Here is a 13,101-nt window from a genome sequence, read left to right as displayed (position 1 = left end):
AGGGAAATCCCAGCACTGTCTACCATTATGAGGTCACCTCCGTGGTTACATAGCCCAGGGAAGCTCTTGAGCCGTAGTGGTAAAGATCTTGCCATAATCACTAGTAGGAAAAGGACATAGGAGGCTGGTCAATTCCAAGTCATAGTTCTGGTCAGTTAAAGCATGATTATGGTCAGCATAAAGCTATGATAGTGGTAGGTGCAAAGCCATGGTTGTGGTCGGTTTGCAGATTCTGAGGGTTTGGAGGCACCATTAGATAACCTGGTCTAAGTCTGTCAGTGCTGAGCACGTGACCTCGATCCGCTGAGAATCGAGGACTTTCTTTCATGGTATGTGATGGCATTGTCTGTATGATGAGCGCTAGTAATGGTGAAATGAGAGCCTACCCCTGGGACAATGAAGATCAGACTCAAGGGCCAGGTTATGGTTAGCTTGGTATCCATTCCCCGCTCATTGCTATTTGCTTGTACAGCTGAGATACAGAGCTGACCAGTGCCCGGCCATCAGTGTCATGGCATGGTCTGACCTCAGGCCGTGGCACACATACAATAAGAATTGGAAGCAGAGTGGAGACTGCCCGGTTGGCTCATTAGTGGAGAATGCAACTCTTGATCTAGAGTCATGTGTCTAGTCTATGTTGGGCATGCAGCCTTCCTAAGGGAAAAAAAGGTGATAAGACACATGTGGTAGTATGTCTGATAACACATTCACCCTGAGGCCTAAAACATGCTTGAATGTCATGAATTCACAATAACTGTTCAACATGTTTGGTCAGTTGAAGAGAAGAAGCTAATTCTTGGCAGAGCCCTCATGGGACAGTATGTTTGGAAAATCCTGGGTTCTGAGTCAGCTTGGGAGAAGTCCACTGGTCACTGAGGGCGAGTCCACTGGTGCCCAGGAAGGCTTCATGGGAACCAGATGGCAGTGTGAGCACTGGGGGAGGATGACCACAGTTGGGCTTCCCGTTGCCATTTCCAAGAGCTTGACTTGGGGGCAACTGCTTTGTGTTTTGGGTCAGGGATTGAAACCGGGAGGTGGATGACTCCGTTAGGATGTGAACTTTACTCTTGGCTCAGGCAGTCCCCCTTGTTGTGGAATGTCTTGCACAGGGAACTTAGGGCAGGAGGATTTGAGAAAGAGACTGAGGCAGCCCTTGGTTCAGGGGATCAGAGCATGATCTCCGGGACCCTAGGCAGATCTGAAGTGTTCAGGGAACTCTCTCCCCAGGGAACCAACTCACGTCCTGTCTCGGACCCCTTCCTCATCAGTATTGTAACTTTTGGCAAGTCATCAACACTATGCACTGCGTTCTCAATGACTATGTTGTTCTGTTTTGCATATTGTCTCATCAAAAGAAAGGTATGTCCCCACACAGTGTCTGCTAGCGAATTTCTTGTTCTTTGACAGTAAGTGCATTTGATATCCTCTAATCTCTTCCTGATTTCAAGCATATAATACAGCGTTGCTTATGACAGGCCCTTGGTTGCAGATAGAATTCCAGAACACATTGAATTTGTATCATTGAAGCTTTGTATCCGACCAGCAACATTTCCCCCTTTGTCCCTCCTTCTAGCTCCTATTCTCTTTCCTGCTGCTGTGTGTTGACCGTGCCAGTGCACATATAAGTGCCATCATGCAGTATTTGATTTACATGGCCATGCATGTCATCACAATTCTTGAGATTTCCTTCCTCTTACCTTGCGATAATATTTCATTGTAGAGATAGACTAATCTTTTTATCCTTTTGTTCATCAATGGACGTGAAATCATTGCTTTTTTCTTGGGTGTGCTGAAAGGTGCTGCAGACACTGCACAAAATCTCTGCAAAATTCAGCTTTCAATATTTTGTGAACTATTTGCCAAAACTCAGATTTCTAGAATATACATCAGACCTTTTTAAATACCTGGAGGGGTGAGACTCCATATTGTGTTTCATTGTAAATTTAGCAGATTATATTCTCAGTCAGGAACCATAAGCATATGGCAACTCCAGGCCTTTCTGCACGGCATGCTGACTCAGGTTGCTCTGCAAGGCAAATGACCAGTAATAAGATCAAAGTTTGACCTCTGATAAGGTTATCACTCATCTTCAATGCTCTTCTAACAGCTGCACCAGTTCACATTCCCACGTACAGTACAAGAGGGTTCGCTTTGTCCGCATCCTCTCCAACATTTGTGGTTTCCTGTCTTGTGACTTTTCCCCATTCCCACTGGTGTGAGGTGGTATCTCATTGTGGTATGGATCTGTAGTTCCCTGATGGCCAGCGATGCGGGGCATGTTCTCATGTGCTTGTTGGCCGTGTCTCTGTCTTCTCTGTGAAATTTCTGTGAGTGTCTTTTGCCGGTTTCATGATTGGATTGTTTGTTTCTTTGCTCTAGAGTTGAATACGTCCTTTATAGATCTTGGACACTAGCCCTTTATCTCAGAGATCGTTTGCAAATACCTTCTCCCGTTCTGTAGGTTGTCCTTTACTTTTGTGGACTGTTTCTTTTGCTGTGCAGAAGCTTTCGATCTGGGTGAAGTCCCAATAATTCCTTCTTGCTTTTGTTTCTCTTGCCTTCGCGGATGTATCTTGCGAGATGTTGCTGTGGCCAAGTTGAAAAAGGGTGTTGCCTCTGTTCACCTCTAGGATTTGGATGGATTCTTGTCTCACATTTAGATCTTTCATCCTTTTTGAGTTTATCTTTGTGTGTGGTGTCAGAGAATGGTCTAGGTTCCTTCTTCTGCATGTGGGTGTCCAATGTTCCCAGCACCATTTATTGAAGAGACTGTCTTTTTTCCAGGGATAGTCTTTCCTGCTTTCTCGAATATTAGTTGACCATAAAGTTGAGGGTCCACTTCTGGATTCGCTATTCGGTTCCATTGATCTATGGGTCTGTTTTTGTGCCACTACCACACTGTCTTGATGGCCACGGCTTTGTAGTACAACCTGAAATCTGACATTGTGATGCCCCCAGCTGTGGTCTTCGTTTTGAATAGTCCCCTGGCTCTTTGGGGTCTTTTCCGGTTCCACACTAATCTTAAAATGGTTTGTTCCAACTCTCTGAAGAAAGTCCATGGCATTTTGATAGGGATTGCATGAAATGTGTAAATTGCCCTGGGTAGCAGGGACATTTTCACAATATTAATTCTTCCTATCCATGAGCATGGAACATTTTTCCTTCCCTTTATGCCTTCCTCGATTTCTTTCAGGAACGTTCTGTGGTGTTTAGGGTACAGATCCTTTACCTCTTTGGTTAGGTTTATTCCTAGGTAGCTTATGCTATTGGGTGCAATTGTAAATGGGACTCACTGCTTAATTTTCAAGGCTCTTCTAACAACAACCTGTCAGTCAACAGCTCTTTCTATGTCCTTTTTTTTCCCAGGATCTGCTATGGAAACAACACAACCAGAACCTAGCAGAAAACCTGGGGACACCTGCCCAGGAATGCAGATTAGACTATTAAACATCTGCTGCAGCTTACAAGTAGAACTATCACTCGAACCATCAAAAGGTAACATGAAAATTGATTCATTAAATAGCCTCAAGAAATCTTGTCCTAGGGGCATCTGGGTGTTTCTGTCAGCTAAGTTTCTGCCTCCTGGTTTTCAGCTCTGGTCATGACCTCAAGGTCATCAGATTCACCCATATTCAGCATGGAGCCTGCTTCGAACTCTCTCTTCCTTTCCCTCTGCCCCTCTCCTCCTTACACTTGCTCTTTTGCTCTCTCGACACAAACAAAACAGAATCATTATTCAGTTTTGCTCGGGGTGCCATTGTAAAGACAAACCTCCTGCGCTGTATTCTTTATGTTTCATGTGTCCACATCTTAATTTAAAAGGTCAGTCATTAGTTTGTGGTCAAAATAGTGAAATCGCATTGAGAACTCTAATTTGGTCAGATTTAATGGGAGGGGTTGTGAAGATAACATTTGGACATACTAGTCCGTGTTAAATATTAGCAAAATGTTTTCTGTTTCTACATTTTTTTATTGGAGTTCAATTTGCCAGTATATAGCATATGCTCAGTGCTCATCCCGCCAAGTGCCCCCATCCGTGCCCATCACCAGGTCGCCTCAACCGCCCACCCACCATCGCTTCCATTACCCCTTATTCAGTTCCCACAGTTCGGTGTGTCTCCTGTTTTGTCACCCTCACTGATATTTTCCCTCCCTTTCTCCATTCCCTTTATTCCCTTTCACCAGTTTTTATATTCCCCAAATGAATGAGACCATATCAAGCGTGTCCTTTACCGATGGACTTATTTCACTCAGCGTATGTCCCTCCAGGTCCGACCACATCGGATCAAATGGTGGGTATTTGTCGTCGCTCATGGCTGAGGAATAATTCCGTTGTAGCCGTGGACCACATCTTCTTTATCCCTTCATCTCTCGATGGACCCCGAGCTCCTTCCACAGTTTGCCTACTGTGGACGTTGCTGCCATAAACAGCGGAGTGAAGGTGTCCCCGCATTTTTCCGCATCTGCAGCTTTGGGGTGAATCCCCAGCAGTGCAAAGGCTGGGCCATAGGGAAGATCTGTTTTTAACTCTTTGAGGAACCTCCACACACGTTTCCAGAGTGGCTTCACCAGTTCACATTCCCACCTACATTGCAAGAGGGATCCCGTTTGTCCGCATCCTCTCCAACATTTGTGGTTTCCTGTCTTGTGACTTTTCTCCATTCCCACTGGTGTGAGGTGGTATCTCATGGGGGTTTGGATCTGTAGATCCCTGATGTCCAGTGATGCGGGGATGTTCTCATGTGTTTTTGGCCGTGTCTCTGTCTTCCCCTGTGAGATTTCTGTTCGGGTCTTTTGCCCATTTCACGATCGGATTGTTTGTTCCTTTGCTCTTGAGTTGAATATGTTCTTTATAGATCTTGGACACTAGCCCTTTGTCTGAGAGGTCGTTTGCAAGGCTCTTTTTCCCGTTCTGTAGGTTGTCTTTTATTTTTGTGGACTGTTTCTTTTGCTGTGCAGAAGCTTTCGATCTGGGTGAAGTCCCAGTAATTCCTTGTTGCTGTTGTTTCTCTTGCCTTCGCGGATGTATCTTGCGAGATGTTGCTGTGGCCAAGTTGAAAAAGGGTGTTACCTCTGTTCACCTCTAAGATTTGGATGGATTCTTGTCTCACATTTAGATCTTTCATCCTTTTTGAGTTTATTTTTGTGTGTGGTGTCAGAGTATGCTCTAGGTTCCTTCTTCTGCATGTGGATGTCCAATGTTCCCAGCACCATTTATTGAAGAGACTGTCTTTTTTCCAGGGATCGTCTTTCCTACTTTCTCGAAATTAGTTGACCATAAAGTTGAGGGTCCACTTCTGGATTTGCTATTTGGTTCCATTGATCTATGGGTCTGTTTTTGTGCCACTACCACACTGTCTTGATGGCCACAGCTGTGTAGTACAACCTGAAATCTGACATTGTGATGCCCCCAGCTGTGGTCTTCGTTTTGAATAGTCCCCTGGCTCTTTGGGGTCTTTTCCGGTTCCACACTAATCTTAAGATGGTTTGTTACAACTCTCTGAAGAAAGTCCATGGTATTTTGATAGGGATTGCATGAAATGTGTAAATTGCCCTGGGTAGCATGGACATTTTCACAATATTAATTCTTCCTATCCATGAGCATGGAACATTTTTCCTTCTCTTTATGCCTTCCTCGATTTCTTTCAGGAACGTCCTGTGGTGTTTAGGGTACAGATCCTTTACCACTTTAGTTAGGTTTATTCCTAGGTAGCTTATGCTTTTGGGTACAATTGTAAATGGGATTGACTCCTTAATTTTCGAGGCTCTTCAAACAACAATATGTCAGTCAACAGCTCTTTCTCTGTCCATTTATTTCACAGGATCTGCGGTGGAAACAAATAAACAAAAATTGAGTGGACAACCTGGAGACACCTGCCCTGAAAAACGGCTGAAAATATTCACAATATACCGCAGCAAGGAACTTGACTCATCATCAGATATCCGAGAGGGTAACATGAAAATTGATTCATTTAATATCCTCAAGAAATATTGTCCTAAGGGCACCTGGGTGTTTCTGTCAGCTAAGTTTCTGCCTCCTGGTTTTCAGCTCTGGTCATGACCTCAAGGTCATCAGATTCACCCATATTCAGCATGGAGCCTGCTTTGTACTCTCTCTTCCTTTCCCTCTGCCCCTCTCCTCCTTACACTTGCTCTTTTGCTCTCTCCACACACGCAACACAGAATCATTAGTCAGTTTTGCTCGGGGTGCCATTGTAAAGACAAACCTCCTGCGCTGTATTCTTTATGTTTCATGTGTCCACATCTTAATTTAAAAGGTCAGTCATTAGTTTGTGGTCAAAATAGTGATATCGCATTGAGAACTCTAATTTGGTCAGTTTTAATGTGAGGGGTTGTGAAGATAACATTTGGACATACTAGTCCATGTTAAATGTTAGAAAATGTTTTCTGTTTTTACATTTTTTTATTGGAGTTCAATTTGCCAGTATATAGCATAACACCCAGTGCTCATCCCGCCAGGTGCCCCCATCAGTTCCCTTCTCCCAGTCATCCCAACCACCTGCGCAGCACCCCTTCCACTACCCCTTGTTCAGTTCCCAGAGTTTGGTGTGTCTCCTGTTTTGTCACCCTCACTGATATTTTCCCTCATTTCGCCATTCCCTTTATTCCCTTTCACCAGTTTTTATATTCCCCAAATGAATGAGACCATATCAAGTTTGTCCTTTTCTGATGGACTTATTTCACTCAGCGTAAGTCCCTCCACGTCTGTCCATGTCGGATAAAATGGTGGGTATTTGTCGTCTCTCATGGCTGAGGAATAATTCCGTTGTAGCCGTGGACCACATCTTCTTTATCCCTTCATCTCTCGATGGACCCCGAGCTCCTTCCACAGTTTGCCTACTGTGGACGTTGCTGCCATAAACAGCGGGGTGCAGGTGTCCCCGCATTTCACCGCATCTGCAGCTTTGGGGTGAATCCCCAGCAGTGCAAAGGCTGGGCCATAGGGAAGATCTGTTTTTAACTCTTTGAGGAACCTCCACACAGTTTTCCAGAGTGGCTGCACCAGTTCACATTCCCACCTACAGTGCAAGAGGGTTCCCCTTTGTCCGCATCCTCTCCAACATTTGTGGTTTCCTGTCTTGTGACTTTTCCCATTCCCACTGGTGTGAGGTGGTATCTCATGGGGGTTTGGATCTGTAGTTCCCTGATGACCAGCGATGCGGGGCATGTTCTCATGTGCTTGTTGGCCGTGTCTCTGTCTTCCCCTGTGAGATTTCTGTTCGGGTCTTTTGCCCGTTTCACGATCGGATTGTTTGTTCCTTTGCTCTTGAGTTGAATATGTTCTTTATAGATCTTGGACACCAGCCGTTTGAGAGGTCATTTGCAAGGATCTTCTCCCGTTCTGTAGGTTGTCTTTTATTTTTGTGGACTGTTTCTTTTGCTGTGCAGAAGCTTTCGATCTGGGTGAAGTCCCAGTAATTCCTTGTTGCTGTTGTTTCTCTTGCCTTCGCGGATGTATCTTGCAAGATGTTGCTGTGGCCAAGTTGAAAAAGGGTGTTACCTCTGTTCACCTCTAAGATTTGGATGGATTCTTGTCTCACATTTAGATCTTTCATCCTTTTTGAGTTTATTTTTGTGTGTGGTGTCAGAGTATGCTCTAGGTTCCTTCTTCTGCATGTGGATGTCCAATGTTCCCAGCACCATTTATTGAAGAGACTGTCTTTTTTCCAGGGATAGTCTTTCCTGCTTTCTCGAATATTAGTTGACCATAAAGTTGAGGGTCCACTTCTGGATTCACTATTCAGTTCCATTGATCTATGGGTCTGTTTTTGTGCCACTACCACACTGTCTTGATGGCCACAGTTGTGTAGTACAACCTGAAATCTGGCATTGTGATGCCCCCAGTTGTGGTCTTCGTTTTGAATAGTCCCCTGGCTCTTTGGGGTCTTTTCCGGTTCCACACTTGAATCCTAAGATGGTTTGTTCCAGATCTCTGAAGAAAGTCCATGGCATTTTGATAGGGATTGCATGAAATGTGTAAATTGCCCTGGGTACATGAACATTTTCACAATATTAATTCTTCCTATCCATGAGCATGGAACATTTTTCCTTCTCTTTATGCCTTCCTCAATTTCTATCAGGATCGTTCTGTGGTGTTTACGATACAAATCCTTTACCTCTTTGGTTAGGTTTATTCCTAGGTAGCTTATGCTTTGGGGTGCAATTGTAAGTGGGATTGACTCCTTAATTTTCGAGGCTCTTCTAACAACAACCTGTCACTCAACAGCTCTGTCTATGTCCATTTATTTCCCAGGATCTGCTGTGAACATAACACAACCAGAACCCAGCAGACAACCTGGGGACACCTGCCCTGCAACACGAACAAAAATTTTTCCCATCTTCCGTTACAGAAAAGTTCAGCCAACGGATCAGAGCCCAGAGGGTAACATGAAAATTGATTCATTAAATAGCCTCAAGAAATCTTGTCCTAAGGGCACCTGGGTGTTTCTGTCAGCTAAGTTTCTGCCTCCTGGTTTTCAGCTCTGGTCATGACCTCAAGGTCATCAGATTCACCCATATTCAGCATGGAGCCTGCTTTGTACTCTCTCTTCCTTTCCCTCTGCCCCTCTCCTCCTTACACTTGCTCTTTTGCTCTCTCCACACACGCAACACAGAATCATTAGTCAGTTTTGCTCGGGGTGCCATAGTAAAGACAAACCTCCTAAGCCGTATTCTTTGTTTCATGTGTCCACATCTTAATTTAAAAGGTCAGTCATTAGTTTGTGGCCAAAATAGTGAAATCGCATTGAGAACTCTAATTTGGTCAGTTTTAATGGGAAGGGTTGTGAAGATAACATTTGGACATACTAGTCCATTTTAAATATTAGAAAATGTTTTCTGTTTTTACATTTTTTTATTGGAGTTCAATTTGCCAGTATATAGCATAACACCCAGTGCTCATCCCGCCAGGTGCCCCCATCAGTTCCCTTCTCCCAGTCATCCCAACCACCTGCGCAGCACCCCTTCCACTACCCCTTGTTCAGTTCCCAGAGTTTGGTGTGTCTCCTGTTTTGTCACCCTCACTGATATTTTCCCTCATTTCGCCATTCCCTTTATTCCCTTTCACCAGTTTTTATATTCCCCAAATGAATGAGACCATATCAAGTTTGTCCTTTTCTGATGGACTTCTTTCACTCAGCGTAAGTCCCTCCAGGTCTGTCCATGTCAGATCAAATGGTGGGTATTTGTCGTCTCTCATGGCTGAGGAATAATTCCATTGTAGCCGTGGACCACATCTTCTTTATCCCTTCATCTCTCGATGGATCCCTACGCTGCTTCCACAGTTTGCCTACTGTGGACGTTGCTGCCATAAACAGCAGGGTGCATGTGTCCCCGCATTTCACTGCATCTGCAGCTTTGGGGTGAATCCCCAGCAGTGCAAAGGCTGGGCCATAGGGAAGATCTGTTTTTAACTCTTTGAGGAACTTCCACACAGGTTTCCAGAGTGGCTGCACCAGTTCACATTCCCACCTACAGTGCAAGAGGGTTCCCCTTTGTCCGCATCCTCTCCAACATTTGTGGTTTCCTGTCTTGTGACTTTTCCCATTCCCACTGGTGTGAGGTGGTATCTCATGGGGGTTTGGATCTGTAGTTCCCTGATGACCAGCGATGCGGGGATGTTCTATTGTGCTTGTTGGCCGTGTCTCTGTCTTCCCCTGTGAGATTTCTGTTCGGGTCTTTTGCTCGTTTAACGATCGGATTGTTTGTTCCTTTGCTCTTGAGTTGAATATGTTCTTTATAGATCTTGGACACTAGCCCTTTGTCTGAGAGGTCGTTTGCAAGGATCTTCTCCCGTTCTGTAGGTTGTCTTTTATTTTTGTGGACTGTTTCTTTTGCTGTGCAGAAGCTTTCGATCTGGGTGAAGTCCCAGTAATTCCTTGTTGCTGTTGTTTCTCTTGCCTTCGCGGATGTATCTTGCGAGATGTTGCTGTGGCCAATTTTAAAATGGGTGTTGCCTCTGTTCGCCTCTAGGATTTGGGTGGATTCTTGTCTCACATTTAGACCTTTCATCCTTTTTGAGTTTATTTTTGTGTGTGGTGTCAGAGTATGCTTTAGGTTCCTTCTTCTGCATGTGGATGTCCAATGTTCCCAGCACCATTTATTGAAGAGACTGTCTTTTTTCCAGGGATCGTCTTTCCTACTTTCTCGAAGATTAGTTGACCATAAAGTTGAGGGTCCACTTCTGGATTTGCTATTTAGTTCCATTGATCTATGGGTCTGTTTTTGTGCCACTACCACACTGTCTTGATGGCCACAGCTGTGTAGTACAACCTGAAATCTGACATTGTGATGCCCCCAGCTGTGGTCTTCGTTTTGAATAGTCCCCTGGCTCTTTGGGGTCTTTTCCGGTTCCACACTAATCTTAAGATGGTTTGTTACAACTCTCTGAAGAAAGTCCATGGTATTTTGATAGGGATTGCATGAAATGTGTAAATTGCCCTGGGTAGCATGGACATTTTCACAATATTAATTCTTCCTATCCATGAGTATGGAACATTTTTCCTTCTCTTTATGCCTTCCTCGATTTCAATCAGGAACGTCCTGTGGTGTTTAGGGTACAGAACCTTTACCACTTTAGTTAGGTTTATTCAGGTAGCTTATGCTTTTGGGTACACATGTAAATGGGATTGACTCCTTAATTTTCGAGGCTCTTCAAACAACAATATGTCAGTCAACAGCTCTTTCTCTGTCCATTTTATTCCCAGGAGCTGTGGTGGAAACAAATAAACAAAAATTGAGTGGACAACCTGGAGACACCAGCCCTGAAAAACGGCTGAAAATATTCACAATATACCGCAGCAAGGAACTTGACTCATCATCAGATATCCGAGAGGGTAACATGAAAATTGATTCATTAAATATTCTCAAGAAATATTGTCCTAAGGGCACCTGGGTGTTTCTGTCAGCTAAGTTTCTGCCTCCTGGTTTTCAGCTCTGGTCATGACCACAAGGTCATCAGATTCACCCATATTCAGCATGGAGCCTGCTTTGTACTCTCTCTTCCTTTCCCTCTGCCCCTCTCCTCCTTACACTTGCTCTTTTGCTCTCTCCACACACGCAACACAGAATCATTAGTCAGTTTTGCCGGGGTGCCATAGTAAAGACAAACCTCCTAAGCCGTATTCTTTGTTTCATGTGTCCACATCTTAATTTAAAAGGTCAGTCATTAGTTTGTGGCCAAAATAGTGAAATCGCATTGAGAACTCTAATTTGGTCAGTTTTAATGTGAGGGGTTGTGAAGCTAACATTTGGACATACTAGTCCATGTTAAATATTAGAAAATGTTTTCTGTTTTTACATTTTTTTATTGGAGTTCAATTTGCCAGTATATAGCATAACACCCAGTGCTCATCCCGCCAGGTGCCCCCATGAGTTCCCTTCTCCCAGTCATCCCAACCACCTGCCCAGCACCCTTTCCACTACCCCTTGTTCAGTTCCCAGAGTTTGGTGTGTCTCCTGTTTTGTCACCCTCACTGATATTTTCCCTCATTTCGCCATTCCCTTAATTCCCTTCACCAGTTTTTATATTCCCCAAATGAATGAGACCATATCAAGTTTGTCCTTTTCTGATGGACTTATTTCACTCAGCGTAAGTCCCTCCACGTCTGTCCATGTCGGATAAAATGGTGGGTATTTGTCGTCTCTCATGGCTGAGGAATAATTCCATTGTAGCTGTGGACCACATCTTCTTTATCCCTTCATCTCTCGATGGATCCCTACGCTGCTTCCACAGTTTGCCTACTGTGGACGTTGCTGCCATAAACAGCGGGGTGCAGGTGTCCCCGCATTTCACCGCATCTGCAGCTTTGGGGTGAATCCCCAGCAGTGCAAAGGCTGGGCCATAGGGAAGATCTGTTTTTAACTCTTTGAGGAACCTCCACACAGGTTTCCAGAGTGGCTGCACCAGTTCACATTCCCACCTACATTGCAAGAGGGTTCCCCTTTGTCCGCATCCTCTCCAACATTTGTGGTTTCCTGTCTTGTGACTTTTCCCATTCCCACTGGTGTGAGGTGGTATCTCATGGGGGTTTGGATCTGTAGTTCCCTGATGGCCAGCGATGCGGGGCATGTTCTCATGTGCTTGTTGGCCATGTCTCTGTCTTCTCTGTGAAATTTCTGTGGGTGTCTTTTCCCGGTTTCATGATTGGATTGTTTGTTTCTTTGCTCTAGAGTTGAATACGTCCTTTATAGATCTTGGACACTAGCCCTTTATCTCAGAGATCGTTTGCAAATACCTTCTCCCGTTCTGTAGGTTGTCCTTTACTTTTGTGGACTGTTTCTTTTGCTGTGCAGAAGCTTTCGATCTGGGTGAAGTCCCAGTAATTCCTTGTTGCTGTTGTTTCTCTTGCCTTCGCGGATGTATCTTGCGAGATGTTGCTGTGGCCAAGTTGAAAAAGGGTGTTACCTCTGTTCACCTCTAAGATTTGGATGGATTCTTGTCTCACATTTAGATCTTTCATCCTTTTTGAGTTTATTTTTGTGTGTGGTGTCAGAGTATGCTCTAGGTTCCTTCTTCTGCATGTGGATGTCCAATGTTCCCAGCACCATTTATTGAAGAGACTGTCTTTTTTCCAGGGATAGTCTTTCCTGCTTTCTCGAATATTAGTTGACCATAAAGTTGAGGGTCCACTTCTGGATTTGCTATTCGGTTCCATTGAACTATGTGTCTGTTTTTGTGCCACTACCACACTGTCTTGATGGCCACGGCTGTGTAGTACAACCTGAAATCTGGCATTGTGATGCCCCCACACAATGCGGGTCTTCGTTTTGAATAGTCCCCTGGCTCTTTGGGGTCTTTTCCGTTTCCACACTTGAATCCTAAGATGGTTTGTTCCAGATCTCTGAAGAAAGTCCATGGCATTTTGATAGGGATTGCATGAAATGTGTAAATTGCCCTGGGTACATGGACATTTTTACAATATTAATTCTTCCTATCCATGAGCATGGAACATTTTTCCTTCTCTTTATGCCTTCCTCGATTTCTATCAGGAACGTTCTGTGGTGTTTACGGTACAAATCCTTTACCTATTTGGTTAGGTTTATTCCTAGGTAGCTTATGCTTTGGGGTGCAATTGTAAA

At 44.3% G+C, this 13,101-nt stretch overlaps 1 protein-coding gene across 14 annotated transcripts in view; it reads left to right on the top strand.

The window, feature by feature from the left end:
• The window catches only part of LOC140619454 (uncharacterized), a 29,732-nt gene that overhangs the window by 1,838 nt on the left and 14,793 nt on the right, over nt 1-13,101 (top strand). For 5 of the 14 annotated variants that reach the window (XM_072802851.1, XM_072802841.1, XM_072802844.1 and 2 more), the window contains exons 1-5: nt 1,220-1,359; nt 3,367-3,495; nt 5,823-5,951; nt 8,276-8,404; nt 10,728-10,856. In XM_072802851.1, the coding sequence (XP_072658952.1) occupies nt 1,299-1,359; nt 3,367-3,495; nt 5,823-5,951; nt 8,276-8,404; nt 10,728-10,856 (577 nt within the window). In that variant the 5' untranslated portion in view covers nt 1,220-1,298. Of the gene's footprint in view, nt 1-53; nt 330-1,217; nt 1,360-3,366; nt 3,496-5,822; nt 5,952-8,275; nt 8,405-10,727; nt 10,857-13,101 lie in introns of those variants that run through there. The other 9 variants (XM_072802849.1, XM_072802848.1, XM_072802847.1 and 6 more) reach the window with 9 other exon arrangements.

This window comes from Canis lupus, chromosome 27 (genome assembly GCF_048164855.1).
Source record: "Canis lupus baileyi chromosome 27, mCanLup2.hap1, whole genome shotgun sequence".
NCBI lineage: Eukaryota > Metazoa > Chordata > Mammalia > Carnivora > Canidae > Canis > Canis lupus.
The sequence above is the reverse complement of the archived record's forward strand: the minus strand, read 5'-3'. Positions and strand labels throughout refer to the sequence as shown.